Source organism: Podarcis muralis, chromosome 9, assembly GCF_964188315.1.
Source record: "Podarcis muralis chromosome 9, rPodMur119.hap1.1, whole genome shotgun sequence".
NCBI lineage: Eukaryota > Metazoa > Chordata > Lepidosauria > Squamata > Lacertidae > Podarcis > Podarcis muralis.
Window position 1 is genome coordinate 35,503,311 of NC_135663.1, and position 24,525 is coordinate 35,527,835.

The window sequence follows — 24,525 nt, forward strand, 5'->3', positions numbered from 1 at the left end:
AAATTCCACTCAAGCTTTTTGGGCTACATTTATGAAACTCCCCCATTTAAATGACATTTCCCTTCAACGTTAAGCTGATTATCAGCTGGTGAAACAGCACCAGCCATGTAGTTGCTCGGAATGAGAGAACTAATATCTTTGTTAGAAAAAAATGGGAAGGAGAACAAAAGCAGGCCTGTGCAGTTAATCACAAGTCAATAAATGTTCAATACAAAAATCAAGGCCTGATTCTGTGAACTATTGAGCAGTCTGAACTCCCATTGAACTTGCAGACTGTAAAATTCCATCAAGCTAGATGAATAAAATGAAACTATCTATACCACACACCGTTGGCTAATTTTGCTGTTGCACTGCTGACTGCTTTAAGATTTGTGGTTTTTAAATATATATAGCAAGTTCTGCAAATATTTTTATGTCTCAGTCAGATCAGCCTTTCCTAGAGATTTTTGTGTGAAATAAAACTGTGTAAGGAAGAAGCAGAAATAGTGATGACACAGTACTTCTGCACTTTTGAGTAAAAGTATGGAGCACTTCAGCTGTAGTTGGACTACGAATCCCATAATCCCTTACCATTAGCCATGCTGTCTGGGGCTCATGGGAATTGTAGTGCAACAACCGCTGGAGGGCACCATGCTGGCTATCTGTGATGGAAAACTTGATTTATTATAGGAAGACACTTGTTATGAACTCCTTACGTTATAAAGTAACTGTCACTGCTGTTAATATTTGAGCAAGCTTGCTTACGCGGGTGGCGCTGTGGGTTAAACCACAGAGCCTAGGACTTGCTGATCAGAAGGTTGGCGGTTCAAATCCCCGCGACGGGGTGAGCTCCCGTTGCTCAGTCCCTGCTCCTGCCAACCTAGCAGTTCGAAAGCACGTCAAAGTGCAAGTAGATAAATAGGTATCGCTCCGGCAGGAAGGTAAACGGCATTTCCGTGTGCTGCTCTGGTTCGCCAGAAGCGGCTTAGTCACGCTGGCCACATGACCCGGAAGCTGTACGCCGGCTCCCTCGGCCAATAAAGCGAGATGAGCGCCACAACCCCAGAGTCAGCCACGACTGAACCTAATGGTCAGGGGTCCCTTTACCTTTACCTTTATAAACAAGCAATTACCTGTGTGTGTTTTGAGAGGGTACAGGCTCAGTGGAGGATAGTACCATGGGCCTCTTTAAGTTTGAATTGGGTCTTACAGAGTGTGTGTTTTGCAAGCAAAAGATCCTAGCTTCATTCCCTGGTTTCACCAGGCAGGAAAGACTCATGCAACTGTCAGTATAAACAACAGCAGGCTAGATGGACAGATGATCTGCATTGGTATAAAGCCGTTTCTTGTTTATTCTATGTTTTTTCTACAGGAGCAACGTCACCACCTTTTTGCGTCCCTCAAACAGAGTCAACCAAATCAGGTAAGAGAGAAACTCCTAAAAATTAAACTGATTCAGATAACAATCTTTTATTATTATTTTCTTTAAAATTGGTATGTTATTAGTTCCTTTCTACATTTTTTCCAGAGCTCTGTACAGTTCTTAAAAGGAAATAAGCAATGTTCAATGTACAAAGTAAAAAACAGTAAACTAGAAAAATCTGGATAAAATGGAGCAAGTTGCTGGCAAGGATACAGTACAAATTAGTAATTAGACATCTGAAGTGCAATACCACTGCAGTGAGGATGAGTTAAAGAATGAAATAAAAATACTCTATTTTAAACAAACATTATATATATATTTATATTTATATAATATTTATTTATATGTATATATTTTACAGATTAGACCCAGTGATATCTGCAGGATTGTAAAAACATATTTACAAATAATTCTTTTTTTTAACATTTCATATACATCAGCACCATAGTAAAAAAACAAAACAAAACCCAAGATATTAAAGTTTGACTTTTTATTACTTGGTCCCAGTTCAAAATATTTGGAGGAAGCTTTTCAAAGATAATGGATTTTGAGGCCTCATCAAACACTAGTTCCTGTACTTTTCTGATAAAGATGAATGTTAAATTTCATTACTCATTAGATTTTGTGCGGTTCAAAACTCCAACTTCTTAGTTTTCTTGTTGTCACCCTTTCCAGCAAAGAGTGACACTGCCCTAGAGGAGTGATGAAGACAGATACTTGGTTCCTATCTTATGCTTTTGCATGCCTATTCAGGTTTAAAAGGAGGTGCTTGTATCTCTCACCTCTTCAGCTGATTTCTGTAACTCAGAGAACCTTTTTCTTGGTCTTCCAGTCCTCAGCACTAGCTGATATAATGATACCTAATTATGCTCAGAGTATTTGTGGACTAAAATCTTCTTGGGATCCTCAGGCCACAATTCTCCACTGGTGCTAAGATGAGTGCTGACTTGGCGCATTGTGCACTGAGAACATGGCAAACCACTTCTCTGTTAGCAAGCTGCTGCTTTGCCACATGCCAAGTCCACTGATGTGCAAGCTCATTGGTCAACCTTCATGTTAGCACAAGCAGGAAGTTGCATGAAGTGGTTCTTTTAGCTTACGACATCCAACTTTCAAAGGTGTCAACAATATGTCTCCCACTAATTCCAGTGAGTTAGATGATGAGACAGTATGTGGGAGTTTCAAAATCATGTCACAAACCAGATAAAATGAATGAGGGCCTAAGTGCACCTTATATTTAAATATGTGTAATTGAATTGTGATTCTCCCCCTTCCCCATTTTCCAGGAAAGTTAGCTTCTGGAGGTGGTGGTTTTAAGTGAAGTGTGGGTTGTGATTGAACCCTTCTCTGCTTGCTTCTTCTCCACTTTAAAACCATCCATCCGAGCTGCTTCTGTCCTACGGAGTTCCAAATGTGCGTTTGCTCTTGCTCTCGCTCCTACTCCTCACCCCATCCCACCCTCTATTTTAAATAATAATAATAATTTATTACTTATACCCCGCCCATCTAGCCAGGCCTCCCCAGCCACTCTGGGCAGCTCCCAACAGAATATTAAAAACATGGTAACACATTGAAAACTTCCCTAAACAGGGCTGCCTTCAGGTGTCTTCTAAAAGTCAGATAGTTGTTTATTTCCTTGACATCTGATGGGAGGCCATTCCACAGGGTGGGCATCACTACCAAAACTGGAGTGTGCTAAAGAACATGGGGGAAACGGTGGCTAGGGAAAGGGTCAAGTATTCCATCTCTCTGCTGTTTCTCCAGTAAGAAAAATGCTGCCTCTGAATTTGGATTTCCCAGGGGTAGGGGAAATACGAAATGCACTACTGGAATTTGGTTACACATTTGCACGTAATGTCTAATCAGGCCCAAAAAAGTGACATGTGTTTAATTCCAAAACACTGGCAAATGGTATCATGTTCAACTCCCACCAACATAAATGACTCCACTTTTTTGCAGGTCAGTTCCAGCCACACAAAACTGTGGCTTAGACAGTTCCATTTGAAGATTGACCTTTGGAATGTCGTAACTTTATGTAGAACTACTTCTAGCAATTACCTGAATGGAAGACCCTTCCTTTCTTATTCTGTTTGTCACCAACTAGTTTAGGCATCATAAAGAGCTTGGTGTTATCATGTTCATAGTAGGAAGGTTGACAAAGAGGACCAGCCATTAGAGAATGTTAAGCATACATTTGCTTCCAACCTGTCAAAAGACATGTTGACACTACTCCTAAATAATTTCTATGTAAGACCACCAAGAGAATTACTAGCCCCTCTCCCTTAACTCCCAAAGACATCTGCCTGTGCCACCCAACCCCTCACAGGTAACACCTATTCATCTTGAATTTTCAGGAAAAGAACAAGCTGGACACCACTGTTTGCAAGTTCTTAATACATATAACCTCTCCCTTTTTAATGCCTGCTTTCTTTTGCATCTGTGTCTTTGGTAGCTGCTATCTCAGTGAGCAATATAAGTACTGCAGCCTTAGTGTGTCCTAGAGCTCTGTATTTTCCCTCATCCTTAAAAAGTGACTCAAGAGTCACTTGGTTATAGAGGAAACAGGAAACACAGGAATGGCAAACTGTGTAGATGGGGACTTTCTCTGCACCCAAAGGAGACTTGATAGCACATTGAATGGACCCTTTCATCTGCGGCCATGCCTAGTCATAACCATAACCAAGCAGCCTCTGCTTGACTCCTGATCAAATCAGACACATAACTACGTTGAGAAACTTGTCATTTGCTTAAACCCAGAGTTTATGCACCTGTACTGATCCCGACCTCTCTTTCTCTTTCAGGTGCCCCTTCCTTTGTCTTGGCGCCTGTCTCTGCAATGTCCTGACACTACAGCAGTTCCAGTAGAACCGTGGTGGAAAGTTTATTGTTATGGGGCAGCCAGTGCTTGCCATGTGGAGACTACCAATCTTCTTCCATAGCCCATGGGCAGCAAGTAGCAATTTTTGGAGCCCCCTACCTCTCTCTTTGTCTTATTCCCACCTGCAGCAGGCGGACTATGGGGTGGAGACTGCTGTGAGGACACCAGCAAGGCCTTCTGTTCAATGCTTTACATTCCATCCATGCCTTCCACAATCAGCCACAGATCAGCTTGCTTTGCACAGCTTTAAAAACAAAACAAAGAAACAAGGATGGACAACATCCTGCTTTCCTTTTTTCTGACCCCACAAAGGTTTGTAACTATACATATCCCCATGTGCTACGGATTTCCAAACAGCTCATCAAGTTCTTGCATCCACTCATCTCCTGGCCCACCTTTAATGATGGAATCTACGAGGTCTGTGCTGTCTGCTATACTTGGAAAGGAACCGCCAGCTCCTTCGTTGCTGTAACTATAAGATATGTCCTGAGTGGGATTCCTCTCATAGATCTGACCTTGGCTGCTCTGAGCAAAGCTACCCCCTGGTATCTGTTGTGCAGGGGACTGGTTAAAACCAGCCATGGTGGGAACTGCTTGGCCTATTGTAGGCATAACCATTGGTCTAGCTTGGTTGTTGGTTCCTTGTTGTCCAGGGAGTGGTTGCAACATTTGCCTTCCCATCGCTGGATTCAGGGTCCGTACTGTTCCACTTGTGTCCATGACAGACTGACTAATGCCTTGTGGGAAGTGTTGCTTAGGCAACCTTGGTTGAGCAGATTGCATCGGGTAAGCTGCACCATTATTGAAAGGTCCAATTTCGCCGCTAGTCCTTCCAGGGATACCTTGCAAGCCTCGTGCCTGCCAGTTCTGTGCTCCTTGCGGGACAGGCCCCATCATGTTTTGAAGTCTGGGAGCTTGTGGTCTGGGTAGAACCTGGCCCACAGGTCCTTTCATCTGCTGGTGTTGTTGAGATATGGCAGAGTTCACCAACATGTTTGGACCAAAGCTACTGACCATGCCAACCCCTTGTGTCGAGGTGGGCTGCCTCGGCCCCTGACTTGGGTTGTGTGCCAGGCTCATGCTACTTTGGTTTGGGTGCTGCAACATTTGGCTCATTCCTGTGTTCATATTGTACATTCCTGGCTGGCCGGCTGCTGGGCTGCTGTAGGGAGCCATCCCCATCTCGGATTGGCCAGCTGCGGCAGACATTGCACCAGTGTTTTGTGAGGCTCCCATGGTCATTATGCTGGTGTTCTGGGACATCATTCGGGAAGTCCTCATGCTCTGAAGAGCTGCCTGGTTTCTCACTGCCGCTATATCCTGCGGGGAACCTGAAGCAGAAGAAGGAAAAATATTAAAAAGTGAGCTTTGGTAATAATATTTTATTGGACGTGTGGGCGCAAAGCGATCTTGGACCCTAGGAGGTAGCTCCTATGCTAGGCACTGGGGAACAAAACAGGAGATGGCTATTGTGCTCATACGCTTCCTGTGAGCTTCCCATAAGCCTTTGGTTGACTGCTGTGGAAATCAGGATGCTGGACTAGGAAGGCCTTATGGTCTGATCCAGGAAGGCTCTTCTTGAGTTGTCTTGCAAAGCTAGTATTATCTCCAGATATGGGTCTGATTGCAGTTAGCACCCAACCTGGCAGTCAGTGAAACTTCAATCCTGTACACAGTTACCAAGGAGTACCGTATTTTTCGCACCATAGGACGCACTTTTCCCCCTCCAAAAATGAAGGGGAAATGTGTGTGCATCCTATGGTGCGAATGCAGGCTTTCGCTGAAGCCTGGAGAGTGAGAGGGGTCGGTGCGCACCAACCCCTCACGCTCTCCAGGCTTCGCACACCTCTCCGCAAGCAGCGGGAGCCCAGCGCTGGGCTCCCGCTGCTTGCGGAGAATTGCCGGCATGGTGAAGCATGCGCGCACTGAGCTCAGCGCATCCAGGCTTCGTGGACCTCCCGCTGCTTGCGGAGAGTTGCCGGCATGCCGAAGCCTGCGCGCGCTGAGATCAGCGCGTCCAGGCTTCGCAGACCTCTCCACAAGCAGCGGGAGCCAGCGCTGGGCTCCCACGGCTTGCAGAGAGCTGCCTGTTTGGGGGCTGGGGTCGGGGGAAGCTCGAGCTTCCCCCGCCCCAGCCCTGTGCCTGGGGGGGAAAAAAATAATTTCCCCCCCTTTATTTCCCCCCCAAAAAACTGGGTGCGCCCTATGGTCCGGTGCGCCCTATGGTGCGAAAAATACGGTAATTCCCACTGAAGCCAATGGGAAGTACGTCTGAGTAGACATGTAAAGGATTGTGCTGTCAATGGTAGTGCAAAGAGGTGTCAGTGAGGTCCATAATAATGCAAGCATTAGTTAGGAATCTATTTAGCCATTTAGAATTGAAAACAAACAAACAAACAATAGCCTGACCATTAGTTATCTGAGGCACTCTTTCAAATATTTCCATTATCTTTCAAAACTAAAGCCATGAAAATAGAAATGTCAGGCGCAGAGAGGCTAATCAATTTTTTTATAGCTTAGGAGGCATAAGTGAATGGATTTTCTATAGTGTTGTTACTGATTATGTCTATGGAAAGAAGAAAAATTTAGAACAGAGACGGTGTATTAACAAATCAATACTGTAAGCACGTTTTGCTCCACCTTTGGACCAATGACGGGAAGCCAGAAAATCCTTTGCCTGTTAAATTCTACACCCTGGCAGATACACCCAACTAGGTGTCTTCCTGTTGAGGAGGGATGTAGAGGGAGGAGTGGATGGAAAGGATTATTGATTTCTGGAAAGCAAATATGCTCCGGTGTTTATCATCTTTATTTAAAAATAATTAGAGGAATTTTGATTATGCCAAGAGTTCATTGTGGCACCAGCTCAATACAATGCTGAGTACACACTGCTGACAAGAGCAGAGCTCTCACCTCAGAAAAAAGATACATGAAACCACTGTGAAAGAATAATATTTCTGTGAAGCGTTACCTGACTGTTAAAAAAACCCAGGAACCAACTATATCTCAGTGTCTTCCTTTCTTTCATTGACAATATGAAGCACATCCCTCAGCTTAATATAATACAAAATAACAAATCACCATTTTAACCACCAGGAGAGTGTTTTGTTTTACAGACCATGTGTTTAGATTTCTCTCTTAAGGCTACACCAAGAAAAAAAAGTAAATGAAATGTATCAATGAAACTCACAAAATAGGAAAAAGTCCTCCTCTCCATCCCCCCCCCTCCTGAACACAATATTTATGTGTTTTGAGCAGACAGGGCTCTTCACTGGACAACATTCTAAGATTAAATTTAAACAATGAAAACAATGTGGGGATTCAACTGTTTGTAGCTCCTTAATATTTTCTTTATCAATAGAATTTTGTGTACACAGGATGAAAACCCCATGGAAATGAATGGGATGCTCAACACATGGAGGTTTGAGAGGGGAAGCACAGGGCCAGCAAGCATAAGGCCACAAGGAAAGCCAACTGGATGAGGCCAATGACCCATGTAGTCCAGCACAGCGCCCAACCAGATGCCTGTGCAAACCCACAAGTAGGATCAAAGCACCAGAGCACTCTCCTTGCCTGTGGCGTCCAGCAATACTTATTGTATTCAGAAGCATTGCTGCCTACAACCATGGGGGCAGAACATAGCCATTGTCGCTAGCAGCCATTAAGAGCTTCCTCCTCCATGAATTTGCCAAAATGATCTTTCAAAGTCATCTAAGTTGGTGGCTATCAATGCATCACAGCTTTACATATGAACAGGACAGACTCTGACAAATAGAGGATGTTCTGCCCTTACGCAGAGTTTTGGTCTCTGACAATCTCCTCTTGGGTTGCCCTCTCTTGCCTGCCACGTTAATAACTCTGCGTCAATTAGCAGTATAGTAAATAGAACGCCAGTGCTCATATCTAGCTATGCATTAGCAGGCAGTTTGTGCTCCCCGATTTCCTGCTGGGCTCTCACCTTGGAACTGATTGACCTGCTGCACAGGGTAGGGGTTCCTCTGCTGTTGCTGGAGGTGCTGCCGAGGCAGATGCGACTGCTGCTGCTGCTGTTGCTGCTGCTGCAAATGCTAGAGAGAGGAGCAAGAAGAAGAAAAAGAGGTTGGTGAGCCTGCTGCCCAGCTGATTGTTGCGACTGCAGTCGGCAAGGCAAGCGGCGGAACTTGCGCTTTTCCAGCAAGGTGTTCTTGAACGACAAGTGCTGCGTCGAAGTGGCAGGCAAAGTGAGCAGCGGCCCCGTGCAGATCAAGAGCCCTCCGCACACAGCGTTGCTCAGACTCCAGGCATCGACTGCCTCTCCACAGCAGCTCTCTGCTCTTCACTTGCTGAGAACTTTTCGTACTTCTGCGAGACTCGGGAAAGGAGAGGAGAGGAGAGGAGAGGAGAGGAGAGGAGAGGAGAGGAGGGAACGCTCCTAGCTGAGAATCGTGAACCAAACTCTGGGACCATCTAGTATTTCTGCATCTAAGTTAAGCCTGCAGGGCTGGTTCTTATGAGCTGGGGCAGCCCAGTTGCTGCTGCCCTGGAAGTTCCAACAACGGAGGAACAGAAGAGCCATGTAGGGGAAGGATCTGGGATGGTGTGGGGAGAAGAATGCAACCATCAAAACAACCATGGGTATGGTTTACGCTTTCTCCTTTGGCTTCTTTTCATGGAGGTTCAGTAAATTAGGAATGAGAGGACCAGGTGAGGTAAATCACACAGTCCATTCATCCTCTAGTCCTGGGGTGGGGAACCTCTGACCCTCCAGAGGATGCTGGTCTGCAACCTCCATCAGCCCTGACCACTGGTGAAGCTGGCAGAAGCTTATGGGAGCTGGACTGCAACAACTTCCAGAAGGACACAGGTTCCCCACCTAGCTGGGATATGTGGCTCTGTCCATTTCACCTCACCCAGTTCTTCCATTCCTAGCTTACTGAACCATCGTGAGAAGGAGCCGTGGGGGAAAGCGGAAGCTATACCAATGCCATTACAACCTCTCCTCCTCTGTGAATATGTTCCATTAGACTTCTCTCGATAAGATGGGCAGGTTCAAGCACTGTCACATCCTTATTTAATGAATAAGAATGATTACATGGTGGGGGCAGGGGAGATAGGAAGGATGCTGCCCTGAGTGCTGGAAAGAAGACCTGCTCTCTGCTGCAAGGCCCATTTCCACCTGGCCTAGGGGTTGAGGCCCAGACTCCCCTTTAACAGCTAGAAGAGACTCCTGGGACATTGCTGGAGCAACTCTTGGGGGGGGGCAACTGACTAAAATGTTTTAAACGGTTCTAATTTTGGTTCCTCTGTTTCGTTTTTGTCAGGTTGGTGTTGGTTAAATGTTTAGTTGGTGGTTATTTAAATTTGGGTATAACTGTAAACTGTTTATTATTATTGGTGTTATTGTTATTATTGGTTTCTGTTGATTTACTGGTTTGTTTGTTGCTTGTATAGGATATTTTGTTTTTTAATGTTTTGTTGTGTTTTTATAAATGTTGTAAGCTGCCCAGAGTGGCTGGGGAAACCCAGCCAGACGGGTGGGATATAAATTTAAAACAAATATAATTTATTATTATCTTGCAAGACTCAAGACTCAATCCCTGCAGACCATTGACTAAAAGTCAGAACTACTGAAATGATCCAACTCCTGGCCCAAGTACCAGCGAAGGCTGAGAGAACTGCTGCTGCAGCCACAGCTCATATCTGCCAGGGCAAGCAAATCACTGTGCTAGTCTGGAGCTGATGCCTGATGCCATAAAGCAGCGGCATTGAAGGTGGCTCAGGTTCAAGTGGATCCTGGGCCATCCCCACAACACCTCATTTTGGGGCTTTCTCTGGGCTTCTGCCAGTGGAGATTCTACTTCTGCCTGTCCTTCAGTGGCCAAAACAGAGAGTTGAACAGCAGTGGAGCGATGCAGACACCACTCCACAACCAGAAACCTGGGAGGAGGGACAAAAGCAGGGGGTTGGATTGCAGCCTAAGTGCCAGCAGCTGAATGTATGGATTTATTCATTCATTTCTCACTTCCTTAATAGGTTGTGCACTCTCCTGCTGTACAACAGCGGCTTAGGAGCACAGATAGAAGCAGATTTTGTTGCTGTTGCTTGATTACAAAAAAATGCAGGCAGTGCAGCAGTGCAGCTCTCAAATCCTTGCTGTGAGGCTGTTCTCCATCTATTACTGTGAATTGAGGTATCAGGCTACTGAAAAATCATTCACAGTGCCTAAAGATGCACTTGTGGCATACTTCAGGGATTTGTGTGGAAACCAGGCCCTGATGCGCACTTGATAATACGCCTGAGCTCAGCAGGTGTATAGAGTGGCTTCTTCACAAATGCTGCCTTACTTGTGCAGGGAGTTACACCAGTCACCACTGCACCCGGCATATGAAACATCACTTTCAGTTCTGTGGGATTTTACTAACTAGCCATATGGCAATTAATTAAATGTAGCGCAGAAGATCCCCCAGAACTGCAAGACCAGTGTTTGATGTATTAGCATGCAGTAAACAGAAACAGATAAAAAGCAAATGCTGTTCCACAGGCTTCTTTTTCACTAAGATGCTTTCACTTAATACAAACTTGGGAGTGGAAAAAGGATCCCGTTCCCCCCAAAACACTTGTTGACTGGGAGGCTTTTTTCACCTTCACCTAGCCAATAGCACAGTTTGCTTAACATCTGTGATCAGGATTTGTTTTTATTTAAGTTTAGGTTCTTACATTAGGAGAGTGGCCTGGTTGCTGCTGTTTCTTAATTTCTCTGTGCACGATGCTTAGGGTGTTCTAACAATGGGCGAATGGAGAAGCACAGGACACATTTTGGTGCTTGAAGCGGAACAGCAAATGCCTCCCTCAGCCAAGATGCAGAATACTCAAGGCTGGCTAAGTAATTTTGGCACCCGAGGCAGAAAAATCCCCCCAAGCACCTCTCTCTGGGAGTAAAAGTGCAATAATTATAAATCAACGACTAACCATTTGTGTTCTTTTATGACATCCCAAATCAGCTGCCAGAGGCAGCTGCTTCACTCTCCCTAATGGTAGGGCTGACACATGGGAATCGGCACACCAGCATTAAAAAATGAATTGGGAGAGCACAGGTATGATATAGGCTATAGAAAGAATACTGGTGTGGTTCTTCCTTTCTCTTCGATCCAATGAGATCCTAACTTTTACTTTGTGGAGACATGTCACAGATGAAGTGACAACCATGCTGTTCCCATAAGCTAAGAATGATCTTCTGTGATTGAATCAAACACCTTATAGAAACAGCAGAAAATTATTTTCCAGGTAACCATAAAATAAGGAAGAGGAATGGAGATTCCTTAGAGGCATACATTCCGTTTTTCTCTGCAACATGCCATTAAAGGACCAAAGCAATTGCCTTCTCTCCCAATTACACCAGTAATTAGCATTATCGTTTATATTGCACCTTAAAGTGTTTAGCAATCCTTATCTTGTTTATCCTCACAATAGCCTTGTGATGGAGATGGAGAGAAAATGGAGAGAGCAAACTAAGAATTAAATGACTCTTCCAGAGCTGCCAGAGAGAACGAACCAGTGGTCCACAGAGGGAAGTGAGTTCTTCTCTAGATCTGCCTCTCTAAGCCTGTTGCCCTCCAGACGTTTTGGACTAGAAGGGCTCTGGCTGATGGGAGTTGTAGTTCAAAACATCTGGATGGCACCATGTAAGAAAAGGCAGGAGCTCAGAGCAATATGCAAGTCATTGCACTATTGTGGCAGTCAGTCCCTTGTCTCACAATTGACACATGCATTACAAATGAAAGCCTAGATTACAGAAGCTGCAGGGTGTTTGTATGAACCTTATGGATTGCACTGCTTGGTTACAATTGTTGTTGAAAAGGGAAGCTGTGTTGCCTCCCCAGTTGCGTCTCTGTTCCAGGGCTGGGAACGTTCACTTAAGGCAGGCATAGGCAAACTCGGCCCTCCAGATGTTTTGGGACTACAGTTCCCATCATCCCTGACCACTGGTCCTGTTAGCTAGGGATCATGGGAGTTCTAGCCCCAAAACATCTGGAGGGCCAAGTTTGCCTATGCCTGATGTAAGGTATGGAGTGAAAGGGTGCAGTACCTGTTCTGCCAAGATCTGCTGCTGTTGCCGCTGCTCTCGTAGAAACTGCTGCTTCTGCTGTTCCATCATGTGGAGCTGGGCCCTTTGCTCAATCAGCATCTGCTTCATAAGGGCAGCCTGAGGCTGTCCACCCAAGAAACTGGCATTGACCGAACTTGTGCCCACGTTACTGGATCCTGGTGGCACCGAGGACTGCATGGGACCTGTGGACCGAGACAGTCCCACTGCGTGCTGGTCCTGGACAAGGAAACAAACAAAAGCCACGTGAGGAATCATTGGGTATGTGATTAGACTTATCTTCATTTATTCTCAGTATTTATATCCCACCCCTCCATCACATGCAATGGAACATCAAGGTGCCTTACAAACATCACAATTTAGAAACAAAGCAAGATTTTAAAGGGGAGGGGGAGAGACAACCAGCTGATTATTTGTTTATTTTGCAAAGACACAGGTCATTACCAATCAGATGCACCAGAATGAATTAAAGTTTCCACGTAGCATCTAAAGGCCACCAGGGAGGGAACCAACTGAGTGTCTAGGGAGGAGGGCTTCCAGAGTCTGGGTACCACCACAGAGTAGGCCTTCTCCCACAAATGCCAGCATGGAACAAGGCCTTCTTCAATGAGCAGAAGAAAAGTCCAGTAGGATCATTGGGGGAAGGTATCCCAGTCCCAAACCATTCATGGTTTTAAAGGTAATAAGCTGAATTTTGAATCCGAGTCAGAAACGGGCCAGGAACCAGTCAGTGAAGCTACTAGAAGAATTGAATCACACAACCCAACAAATCAGCCCCAGTGGAAGCGTTTTGCACCAGCTAAAGTTTCTCAGCACAGTATGTGGGGTGCTGCAAATTGCAGAAGGAGGACTCCACGCCTGTCTAGATGTTACACTTGCTGCAGGGATCGGCATCCCTATGGTGAGTTTTCCACCACCTGCTGTATTGTTTAGAACAAGTCGCCACATGAGTATTGTGAGTTTTTCTGCTTTTGAACTATATCAGTGGTGTTTCCTGGCAGGAGGGAGAGACTTGTGGTATGATGTCCAACCCACATAGTAAGCTGTTTTCAGTGAGGGTTTGGGAAAACAGTCAAGAGGTTGACATTTGCTACAGCAAAGGCAGGAATGGGTGAATCTGTCAATTTTTACTTTCTCTTTTTTCTAGAGTTCAGGCCTGCACATTTCTGCATCAGTTTATTGATTGATTGATTTTAAATTCACCAGCATTTTAGTACAAATTTATTCTCATATACACACTTCTGCAAGCCATTTCCCCAAATACAATGCATTTTTTGATGGCATTTCATGAATATCTGCATTTTCATGTACCTCCCCCAATACACAAATTCTTTTACATATTATTTGGTTGGAGAGCAGCATCGGAGAATTCAGGCAAGTGTGAATTCTGAAAGATAGCTGCATTTCATTCCGTGTATTGTTTCAGGAAGTGCGAATTAGGGAATTTCACATTAAAAGCACCAATCGACCTTCATTTCTCCTCCATTCCTCAGTGACTGTAAATATGTATAGAGCAGTTTGCAGTTTGCAGAGAAATGAAGTTCAAGGAGAGGCATGGTCCAAAAGTACAGGAGGTGGGAGAGGAGGAGGGAAGTGGATGATCAAGGAACTGTTGGGTGCAGAAGCCTAAATCCAGTTTTACTCTTCCTTTTTTTGGCAAGCGTTGGGTGCACAGAATGCCACTTTATTGTATTCCTTCTAACACTGTATGGTATGCAATCAGATCAAGTCTAACAGTAACCCTGGCAGGTTATTAACTCATATCTGAGGAAGTATATAAGAGGTAAAAGATATATGAGGAATGGTACAAAGAGCTGGGGACAAAATCCAGGACCCCTCAAGCCAAGCTCAGTCATCCAAAGCAACGTGAGTTACGGATTCAGGAAAAGCAAGGAACAAAAGTAGTAATTAGGGCTTACATTTTCTTGCTGGTGAGGCAACTGAACAGGGTCAGGTGGCCCCAGTTCCTCTGCACAATGCTAACCCATGTAACCTCATTATAATTCCCAGGCAAAGTGAGGTGGATGAAAAGAGATTCAGCACCTGGAGTCCAATGCCAGGGAGTCGGGTTTGAGTGCAGGGCGCCACCGTGATACTTTTCAGGTTAAAGAGGAGGTAGTAACATCCTTTCATTGCTGCTCATTGCCCATTAACATGCTTTTATACCCTCATGCGTCCACACGATCAGGATGATTAAGAGGAGACCAGTTGAAAGTGGGCTATTTTTAAACTTTAATCCGAGTAAGAGTGAATGTAAGAGGAGAGCAAGGCGGTGCAAATTATACTGCAAATTAAAGGACATGTTCTTGTGAACACCGCCCCCCCCCCCTGCACACCACGTTCCTGCCTGTTTGCCTGCAACGCTGCTGATCCCTTTGCAGGGCTTGGCCAGAGGACTTAAGAGAGGAGGCCTGGAAAGGATCTCATTAGCAGTTCCGTCAACACAGCGCTGATCGCCTTTCTCTTCCCGGTGTAACCAATGGTGATTGTTATGCAGGAGAGATGCTCCAGGAACACCCCCAGGAGGTTAGAAATTAATTATGAGCAGCCCTGAAGAGGGAAATTTAGACAGATGGATATGCATTTTTTTTTGGGGGGGGGGGAGAACCAACCACTTTCTGTTACTTCCCATCCTCTCCGTTTTTGCCCTGCAAGATCCAAGTGAAAACTTGAGAACCAACTGTTGCAGCTATTAAGGCCCTGAGCAGCCGTGAAATCTACCAAAGCTTGGAGTGGAGGTCTTACAAGCTGCACGGGATGTCGGGGTACATCTGACCTCTCCTCCTAAATCCATCCACGTCCTAATACCCCAGGCAGCCTTGGGGTGAGGCGGCAGGTGTGTGAGAATCACTTAGCTGCAGTTCCTCCCGAACACCAGCAGGTGGCGTCCCAAGCCTGGTCCTCCACGGCTCTGTCAACCTGGGTTGGTGACTGATTGCTGCCCTGGGCTCTTGCTCTCCTCTCCCTCTCCCTCTTTCTCCCTCCTCCTTCCCCACCCTCCCCCATACTTGCAGATGGCTTAATCATGACTACTGTTCCCTCCTCCTCCTCTCCCCATCCCCCTCAGTACTTCTGCGATAATGCTGCTAACGCAGAGCTAGGCAGTCAAGTGTTACAGCACAGAGCAGGTAGCCTGGCAACTGAGAGTATAATACCGAACAGATGGTGTTCGTACACATGATGGACATCACACACGACAGCCTGAGACAATCCAGGAATTCCCTGGTGGTTTGAGGCCCTCTTTATGGAAAGAGCGGGGGCGGGGGGGGGGCGGACACAAAACAAAACACAAGCCTGTTGGCTGCTTTGGGGATATTTCCTACCCTCTCCCACCCAATCTGACACTGAACCACTAAACTGATTTCTTGTTACTCCTGTTTTGCTAACAGCACTAAAGGGACAGCAGTCTGGTGTAAGGGGGACGGACGGAGGGTTAAGCTTCGCGTAGCCTGAATTAATCAGGCATTATGCTGGGCCTGAGCGAGGACAGGGTTGCTTGACAAAGGAGCCACCCTTGCTTCTGCTCACAGCCGGCGCTCTCTCCTCGGTGAAGAGACTGTCTGGGTCAGGGCCGTCCCTGCGGCTGGAAGCTATGCAGGAGGTACAACAGGTAGACTCCTGTGAAACACACGAAGGGGCATTTGTGGGCTGTGCCCAGGTGGAAGCCCAGGTTATGCATTTACAGTGTTCTGGGTATGAAGAAAGAGCAGCCACACGGGAACACCTGGGAGATGGGAAGAAAAGGAGCGCCAGCCTCAAATTCTGCCCCTCATCCTCTTTTTCCAAAACAAAGAAACAAACATCTCTCCCTCTCCCACTGGCGAGAGCTGCAGGCACACACTGCAGTGCACTGCTCAGCCTCCAAATTCAATGCAATGCTGAGGGGGCTCCTGCCACTTTTTCCAGGGAGCATGCTGCTCTTTACTAATGAGCTCAGGAAGCGGAGACATACCCAGGCTGTCAAATTTCCAAACACTGAACAATGCATAATCTGTGTCTGTGACGGGGCTGGGGAGAGAGAGCGCAGCAGAAGCTCCAGGAAGAGAGAGGGCGTTTCTTTCTTTCTTTCTTCCTCCAAGGAGCAAGGTGGAAGGAAAGGAAGGGCTACAAAATGCCATCACAATAGGTTTCTCAGAGAAAGCAAAGCCACCCATACAAACGTCCCCTCGAGAAAGGTGAGCCAGAGTCTGACTGAATAAACAGTGGAATTATTTAACCTTTCAGAGTGCTCTGTTGTCGTCGTCTCGCCGTTCCCCCTTCCCCCCAGCGCTATTCCCCAGACCTGCCCCTCCACTGCAGACAATGATTTATCGGTGAGGAAATAGGATTTCCAGTGCTAAGGTCAGAGCTGGCCGTCAGACGTTACCTTGCTCTCACTGCAAGAAAAACCTTGGGCAAGCTTCCAGAGTTCCTGCAAAGCCAGCCTAGGGATCAGCCAGAGTGATACGTGGCAGCACTGTACACCTCAACGTATCTCAAAGAATACCTTGTTCTGCAGGGGACTCTCAGATTTCATTGCCTTTAATAACCTGCTTGTAGCTGCTATACTTCTGGAGAAGAATGGAAGGGCCTCTCCAGACTGGCGTGTGTTTGTTTTTGCAGCTGTATTCTGATCATATATAACCACCCAGGTAACTTCATGAACACAAATCATCATGAATGCTCAGTAAAAAGGATGTCCCTAAACCACACAGGCACACTTCTAAATCAGGAGTCATCAGGGGACCCCAAAAGTCTCCTGACCAGAGTTCTCCACTGTCTTAGGTGTCAAATGAAGTGGTGGATGGCAGAGGTTTGATTTGCTGGGCTCGTGCACATGCACAAATGCCTACATTGCAGATTCATATAATCTGTGCACAAAGAAACAACAAACCAACTATCAGACCAAACACAGAATCACATGGCTTTTGCAGTTACCTTTTGTGCCCTGTTGAATGGTGAAGAGTGGAAGACAAGTAGGGAGAGGGAGGAGGGGGAAGCAAGGGACAGTATCAGAACAGATCAGACTGGGCTGCGCACAGCAACAGACACAACAGCTCATTTCTGTGCTCACACATAATTTTTATCATAATAAATTTTAGTTGGAACATTTGCTCCTCTTCAGAGCAGTACAGGCTGAACTGTGCAAATTGCCATCTCATGTGACGCTTGCAAAGATGTTTCCAGTGTAGAAGCTGTGCTGTGTGCTGCGGGCTAAGCCAAATTCAGCTCAGCGTTGACCTGTGGGTAAACTCAAGAGTAGAGACAAGCCCTCCATTGCATTGCATCGCGGATTTACTCTGCAGAATCCAGTAAAGGGAAGGCACACTCCTGCACAGAGGCCTTTACAATCTCCAGATGGGAGCCACATCGCACCAAATTCTGGGTGGAAGTAGGTGGTGGCTTTCAAGAGAGGAATGCTTAGGGCTCAACTTACAGTCTGACAGCCAGGCATTGCCCAGCTGCCTAGGAAAGGGCAAACCATAGGGCACACAGTTATAAAACAGGCACCTGGCTTACTAAGGCCCCTGGAAGCATCCTTGCACATTGCCTTGTAGTGGTTGCATGAAGGTTGGCATGGAAATAGTTTCAGTAAATAAAAATAAAATCAGATTCTGAGTCGTTCTGACCTTGGTCACGATAACACAGTCACAAAGGTCCTACAAATATTTGTTGGACTGCTTTCTCCCACACTGGTCTCCCTGCAACTATAGAGATGGCCTTCCCACCACAGAAAGGTCTGCCTGGTCTTCATGTTCCTGTTATGTTTATTTAAGACATTCATCTACCACTTAATCGTCAGCATTTCCAAGCAGTGTACATAAAATAAACTGCACAGACTCAAACAATAAAAATGATCACAAAACCAAATAGAAGCCCCTTACACTTGACCTGAAAATGCCTGCTGGAATAAGGAAGTCTTTGTCTTATTTCAGCTGGGAGGAAGTTCCACAGGTTTGGGCCACAGCACTGAATGACTGGCTTTTGGCAGTTGCAAGCTTTGCCTCTGAGCCGTTGGGGGACCACCAACAGAGGCTCCCCCAAGGATCTGGGTGATCAGGCAGAGATATAAGAGATCACTTGGTTTCTAATATATCCTTCAGCTAGATGACAGACAAAAACATTCTGGTTTCCCCAGACTTGGAAACTGCTAATGTTCGCATTCAAAACAATACTGACTTCACTGTCTGTTGCAATGGAGTGCTGCTATTTGGTTGTGTTGGTTTGCATGCTTCAGTTTATCATTTTCTACATTTTAATTTCACTTTTATTGTTTCTCACTATTTTGTTTTCTCCACTCTGGGAACATAAACGTATGCTGAAGGTGTAGAATGAAAATTATGCAAATAAATACACACCCACCCCCTCCTCATGTTGCATCTGGTAGAAATCACACAGCCCAGTAGGATGTGCTCAGAAGATGCTTGGAAGTACACCTCACAGTTTAACGAGCAAATGAAGAAAAAGTGCTCTGAAAAGGGAACCCAAATCTATGTTCCCCAGTCTTAAGTAATTCTAGTTGTTGCCCAGAAATAATAGTGACAGTTAGGGAGTAATATGGATACCTAGAAAAGCACAGCTGCTAGAGACACTCAAACTGTCAGAGCATGCAAAGAATATTAAGGGAGGAAGCCCACCAAAGATCAAAGAGAGGTCTTGAAAAAGCAGAAACCTGCCTTGTAAGCTCTTTGCTGTCATGAACGGGGAGAGTTCGCATCACCCATGCTGGCATCTTTACAAAAGGTTATAAACTGAGACTATTTAAACGCTAGAGGGAACACGCTCAGAGTCTCCTTTTGAAACCAGCTCAGGTGTCAGGGATGGAGCTGTCTCGTGACAGGTTGTTTTGCCTTGTCTTGAAAATTAATTTCTGCTCTTAGCTGTGGCATCTCCAGCATTGCACTTCCCTGAGCTCCTTTTCACCTTTTCCTCAAAGGGGGGAGAATTTAATCTTTTTCAACGTAGCGTCTGAGCATCCCCACACTGCAGAATTCAGGTGTGTGCCTTATAAATCTCAGCAGCACCCTGAGATGGAGAGCCTATGTATGTGAAGCAGAAGGAAGGGATGTGGAAAGGGGGGAGAGAGTGAAGAATCAGGGAAGAGGAGAAGAAATGGCAGCTGACTTACAACCTTTCTGCACAGCCAGATAAAGCTGCACCTGGTTTTGTGGGTGGGAGACTTTCTGCTGGCTCAGAGAGGAGACAGATAGCAGTAGCAGGGCTGTTGCTGGGGGGGGGGGGCAGGGCGGAGAGGTATCAGCCTCCCATGTCTCCTTCTGCTGCAGCTGGAAAACAGCAGCCTGTTGGAGGAGCCAGGAAGTTTGGCCGGCCATCCCTGCACATGAAGAGCAAGAACTTTCCCACATCTTTAGCTGCTGATGCTGGTTGTTGGGGTGGTTTTTTTGGCAGGGGAAGAGCCTATTTATGTGAAGGCCACTGTTGTTGATGGGCCAGCCCAGTGAAGGAGTGTGGTGAGGGCACCCTCTCTGGGCGATTAGTTGTGGGCAAGTCGGGGGGGGGGGGAGAGATGAGAGTTAACCTGGCTTCCCAGGGGGAGCACTAAGGGGCTGCATTTGCGGTGAGAGGATGAACGCAGCTCATGAATGCATATTCAGTGTGACTGGCAGGTCTTTTCCAATTTTTGCTATTGTTTTTGTTTGATTTGTTGCTCTGTTGTATCCTTTGTTTGTGTTGACATACATAACCATGTCTACTCAGAAGTCATAAAACTAAAGTGTGGTAAGGGACCTTCAAGGGCCATCTAGCTCAACCTCCTTGCAATGCAGGAATCACAGCTAAGGAATTCCACACAGACAGCCATCCATACTCTGCTTAAAAGCCTTCAATCAAGTCCAGGCACTGTAAACTGAGCCTGAGTGTTTAAGCTAGCTTTCCTCAACCTGGTGCACATCTGTGCTGACAGGAGTTGAGGTCCAAAACAGCTGGAAAGTTCCAAGCTGGGAAAGGCTGCACTGATGGACAACTGCTGCTGTCCACTCACAGTGGCTCCAGGTTCTGTCCTCTCACGGGCATTTGGGTTTTACTTTGCGCCTCCTTCCTCCCATTGCCAAACAAGGTGAAACTGAGAAGAGGGATGACTCCTGTGGAATGCAGGGGGCTTGTTCCCAGGTAAGGAGAGTTAGAATTGCAAACAGACTGATCACTACATTTATACTTTGCCTTTTCATCCAAGGGGTTCAAAGGGGCATATGTGCTTCGATTACCCCCTACTTTATCCTCACAACAAAGGAGGTGGAAAGGAAAACTTGCAAATTCATGCCTTTCCCCTGCTTTTAAAAGAAATGGTTTTTGCTCAGAGTAGACCCATTGAAATTAATGAACCTTTCTAAGTTAGATCCATTCTGTAGGCCTGCTCCACGTAAGGCTCAGTTAAATACCACCTACTGGTATTTAGCACAGAAGCTAAGAGACCACACTCTGAACAAGAAACTCATTTTGCTGCTTGCAGCTTAAAAAGAAGAATAGGGGATATCGTAAACAAATGACTTATGCTGTGAATTCACTAGGTGGTCTTAAGCAAGCCAGTCTCAGCCTTGTGTGTGTCTCCCATCTGCCACACGAGAGGGAAAAAAATCCTATTGATCTACCATATAGTGTTGTTGTAACAATTACAAAGATAATGTATGTGGCGTGCAGTGAACTTTGAAACATACCATATAAATGGTACACCCTTGCTTTGTGCAGATAATCCTTGGAGCTCTCCTTGCTGCTGCGGAGATCAATGACAGTTCAGAGTAGGTTTTAATCTGAACTTTGTATTTTTAAATGTGCCCTCCCCTTCCCTGGTGCTTCTGTTTCCTTCTTGCGCCGGGGTTTTAAAACAACTGGCTGGCTGCCCTCAAAAGAGCAGGGGAACTGTGAGGGATGTGTCACCTGCACAGTGGAGCAAAGCAGCTGTTCCAGATTCCAGGCGGCCTGATTTGGTCAAACACAGCCTGCTAATGATCTCTTAGCTGCTTTATGAATTGAGCCCTTATACCCACGCGCCTGCTCTCTCCCTTTCTCTGTGCTGCCTTCTCTTTCCTTGCTTCAGGGAGAAGTGGGGGGGGGGGGGAGAAGCATCAGCTGTCTCTGGCAGAGCTTGCCTGCAAAGGCTTTCTCCTGCCACCCCAAATTCCCCACCCACTCCCCTCTTGCTGGCCCAATGAAGCCATCAAGCTAAAGATTGCATAACTGATGAACAGGCCTATCTTGTGTTATACTGGGAGATGGGCCAACTGCCTCCATTTATAGACAAAAGTGCCATCAGTCAGCCAAATGAAACCCTTTGCGGCAGCCACTACGAAGGAGGAAGAAAAAGAGATGGGGGAGCCAGATCGGGGGACGTGCTGTGTTGTGACGTCACCAGGAGCTTCCTTCCACCACTCCCACCAGTCTCCCCAGTGCACAAATGCCTTCCACAGAAGAAACCTGAAACCAGACTAAACATAGTTCGCAAAGCCACTCTTCTCAAAGGACTTCTTCTTCTGCCTGCCGCTCAATCCCCCCTCCCCCTCCCTGTGCCTTGAACTTCACTGAAGTCACACAGTCCTCTATCATATTATATCATCAATCAAGCTAATGCTAATCAGATCAATAAGAATATATTCTCTCCAGTGCTTTCCTTTCCTTGCTCGTAGAACTCTAAAGATTTAAAATAAATCAATCCGGCCAATGCTAGACCAAGAAAAAGTAATGCTTAAAACACCCACCCACACCCTGCAGCCATCTTAAATACCAGCACAATGCACACTTCGTACAGGGTTTGCTTATGGCTGATTCACACCTGCATGCGCACCAACTATTGTGTCATCATCGGCTGACAAGTCAGATTGGAAGATGTGAGCTCCTGTTTAAAATGATTTGTATTCCCTAGTACATGTGAACATACATGTCTACTGTAGCATTATTAAACATGGTTTCAGTCAGAGGTGAGCATGTATGTACGAACTTGCCCAAAGTCATGTCCAGATATAAGAATGTGGTTTTATTTTTTAAACAAACCTTAGAAGACGACAGTCATGTTGTGGACTGGGTGATCTCCCTGTGAGTTAGGTGGCTGAAGGATCTGGTATTTACATAACATTTCCAATAGGCAGTTGGACTGAGGTCTAGCAAGCAGTTAGTACTGGATAGGCAACGAGGAACGCTGGCAACTATACCAGGAGCTGCCTGGCTGTTAAAAAGCAAGTGGGCAAGATGGGCATTTGCTGCTTTTACTGATGTTCACCCCAGTTTCTGGTCTGTGCAACTATTAGCATTCCTGCCTGGCCTTGCAAACCCCGCTCAGAGTTAAAACTAATCCTAAGCATAGCATTACCAACTGCCCAACTATTGCAAGATGCTGCCTTTAGCTGTGTACAGGCAATGGCTATTCTGAGACCAGGAAGAAGCACTGTGGAGCTGCCACTGCCTGCACTGCACACAATCACTTTCTGCAAGTTTTGGTAGCACTTCAAAATGCAGTTTGCAATATGCTATACCTTGGGTCTCAGAAATGTGACAACAATTGCTGCCTTGGACAATACATATGTATGTATTGGGAAAGCTTCATACCATGCTCTTTCACCCAAAGACTCTTACAGTAACTAAAAGAACAATTTAAAAAACCAATTCAAACAACAAGTTAAAACAGGACAGCATTAAGTAAATTAAAAAAAAACAGTGACACATCAGGCTTATAATCCATGAAATCAATGCAATATAACAGGGCTGTGCAAATAAAAACACATTAACTGGCGCTGAGAAAACATTAAAGTTGGTTCCAGGTGAGCTGCTCTGGGGACATTCCAAAAATGGGGCACCATCACAGAAAAAGCCTTATGTACCTTGTGTTGAAGGCAGCAATTGCATAGTGGCCATGGAAAATCTCCATTTCCAAGTTGGGAGCAGTTTCGAAAGTGTCTTGTTTGTTAGACTATATATTTTAGTACCTGAAAGGACATGTGCTTCTCCACATCAAGACACACACACACACACACACACACACACACACACACTATTTAAAATCCCTTAGGAATGTGATTACTTCAGAAATCAAGTCAAGTAAATGCTGCCATTCCATCCACCTGCATGGAACTAGGAAATGCAGCTCTTTGGAGGAATGAGGAGTAAACAGGCATCTCCATCCCATCCCTCTGAAGCAAAGCTTCTCCTTTCCAGTTCGTTTGGGTAGTGGTCAAGTTACAAATGCTGGATCAGGACTGGGCTGCCATGGTGGGAGGAAGGAGACTTCCATTGCTCCATAGAAATAATTATCTATACTCCACCCAAGGACTGAGACAGCTACTGGAGCACAGGAACCAAGGATTATCATGTGCTAAGAGGCTGCTGATTCTGAATGACTGGAGTTTTCGAAAGCAAGGTGTTTGGTGCTGATCTCTTCTTGATGACCAAAATGATGGTGAGGTACAGAAATGTGTAACTTCTCCACTGCTTTAGACAGGAAAAAAGAATATGGTGATGGGTGCCCAGGGAGAGGCTGCCAGTTTATGCACCCAACAGAATTAAGTGGTAAAGTTCTTTTTCATTTGTATCACTTCAAATTGAAGGTATAGAATCATACAATTGTAGAGTTGGAAGAGACCCTGAGAATCATCTAGTCCAAGCCCCTGCAATGCAGAAATATGCAGCTGCCCCATATGGGGATCGAACCTGCAACCTTGGCATCATCAGCACCACACTCTAACCAATTGAGCTTTCCAGGCCTGTCAGGGACTATTTTACCATCCTGTGATAAAATCTTCCATGATATTTGCCTCTTCATTATTCATACTTGCCAATTGTCTTGTTTCATTAAACAGGATCTTGCCCTGCCACGACATACTTTTTAAGAAGCCATGGACCATAAACCCGATACTGCAATAAGGGAGATATTAGAATAAGAATGACCCGCTCTAGCCCTGTATACTATATGCAGCTTCAAATGAGCATATATCTGTTATGATGTTATTACTATAACAGAAGGAATAGTTTCTAATGTATGTGTTTAAGCAAAATATTCCTAATATTTCCACATTCTGCACTACTAAAAAACCATCTGCTCCAACTGTGCCTCTGCTTTCTCCCGAAAACATCCCTACTAATTGGTTTCTAATGTTGGCACCCATTTCTTGCTGCAGGGACCCATAAAACAGGCTCCTCTCTGGTTGTTTTTTCCATTCACTCAGCATAGTGAATTAT

The 24,525-nt window shown here is 45.6% G+C and overlaps 1 protein-coding gene and 1 long non-coding RNA gene across 2 annotated transcripts in view; one reads left to right on the forward strand and one right to left on the reverse strand.

The window, feature by feature from the left end:
• Nucleotides 1–1,433: 1,433 nt before the first annotated feature.
• MAML3 (mastermind like transcriptional coactivator 3) overlaps nt 1,434–24,525 on the reverse strand; it is a 287,023-nt gene continuing 263,931 nt past the window's right edge. The window contains exons 3-5 of the mRNA XM_028743982.2: nt 12,346–12,582; nt 8,239–8,347; nt 1,434–5,611 (exon numbers count right to left, since the gene is read on the reverse strand). Of these exons, the coding sequence (XP_028599815.2) occupies nt 4,620–5,611; nt 8,239–8,347; nt 12,346–12,582 (1,338 nt within the window). The 3' untranslated portion in view covers nt 1,434–4,619. The remainder of the gene's footprint in view (nt 5,612–8,238; nt 8,348–12,345; nt 12,583–24,525) is intronic.
• On the forward strand, nt 5,532–9,834 carry LOC144328864 (uncharacterized). The gene is made up of 2 exons (XR_013394177.1): nt 5,532–5,641; nt 7,658–9,834. It is a non-coding gene; the product is annotated as an uncharacterized LOC144328864 (long non-coding RNA).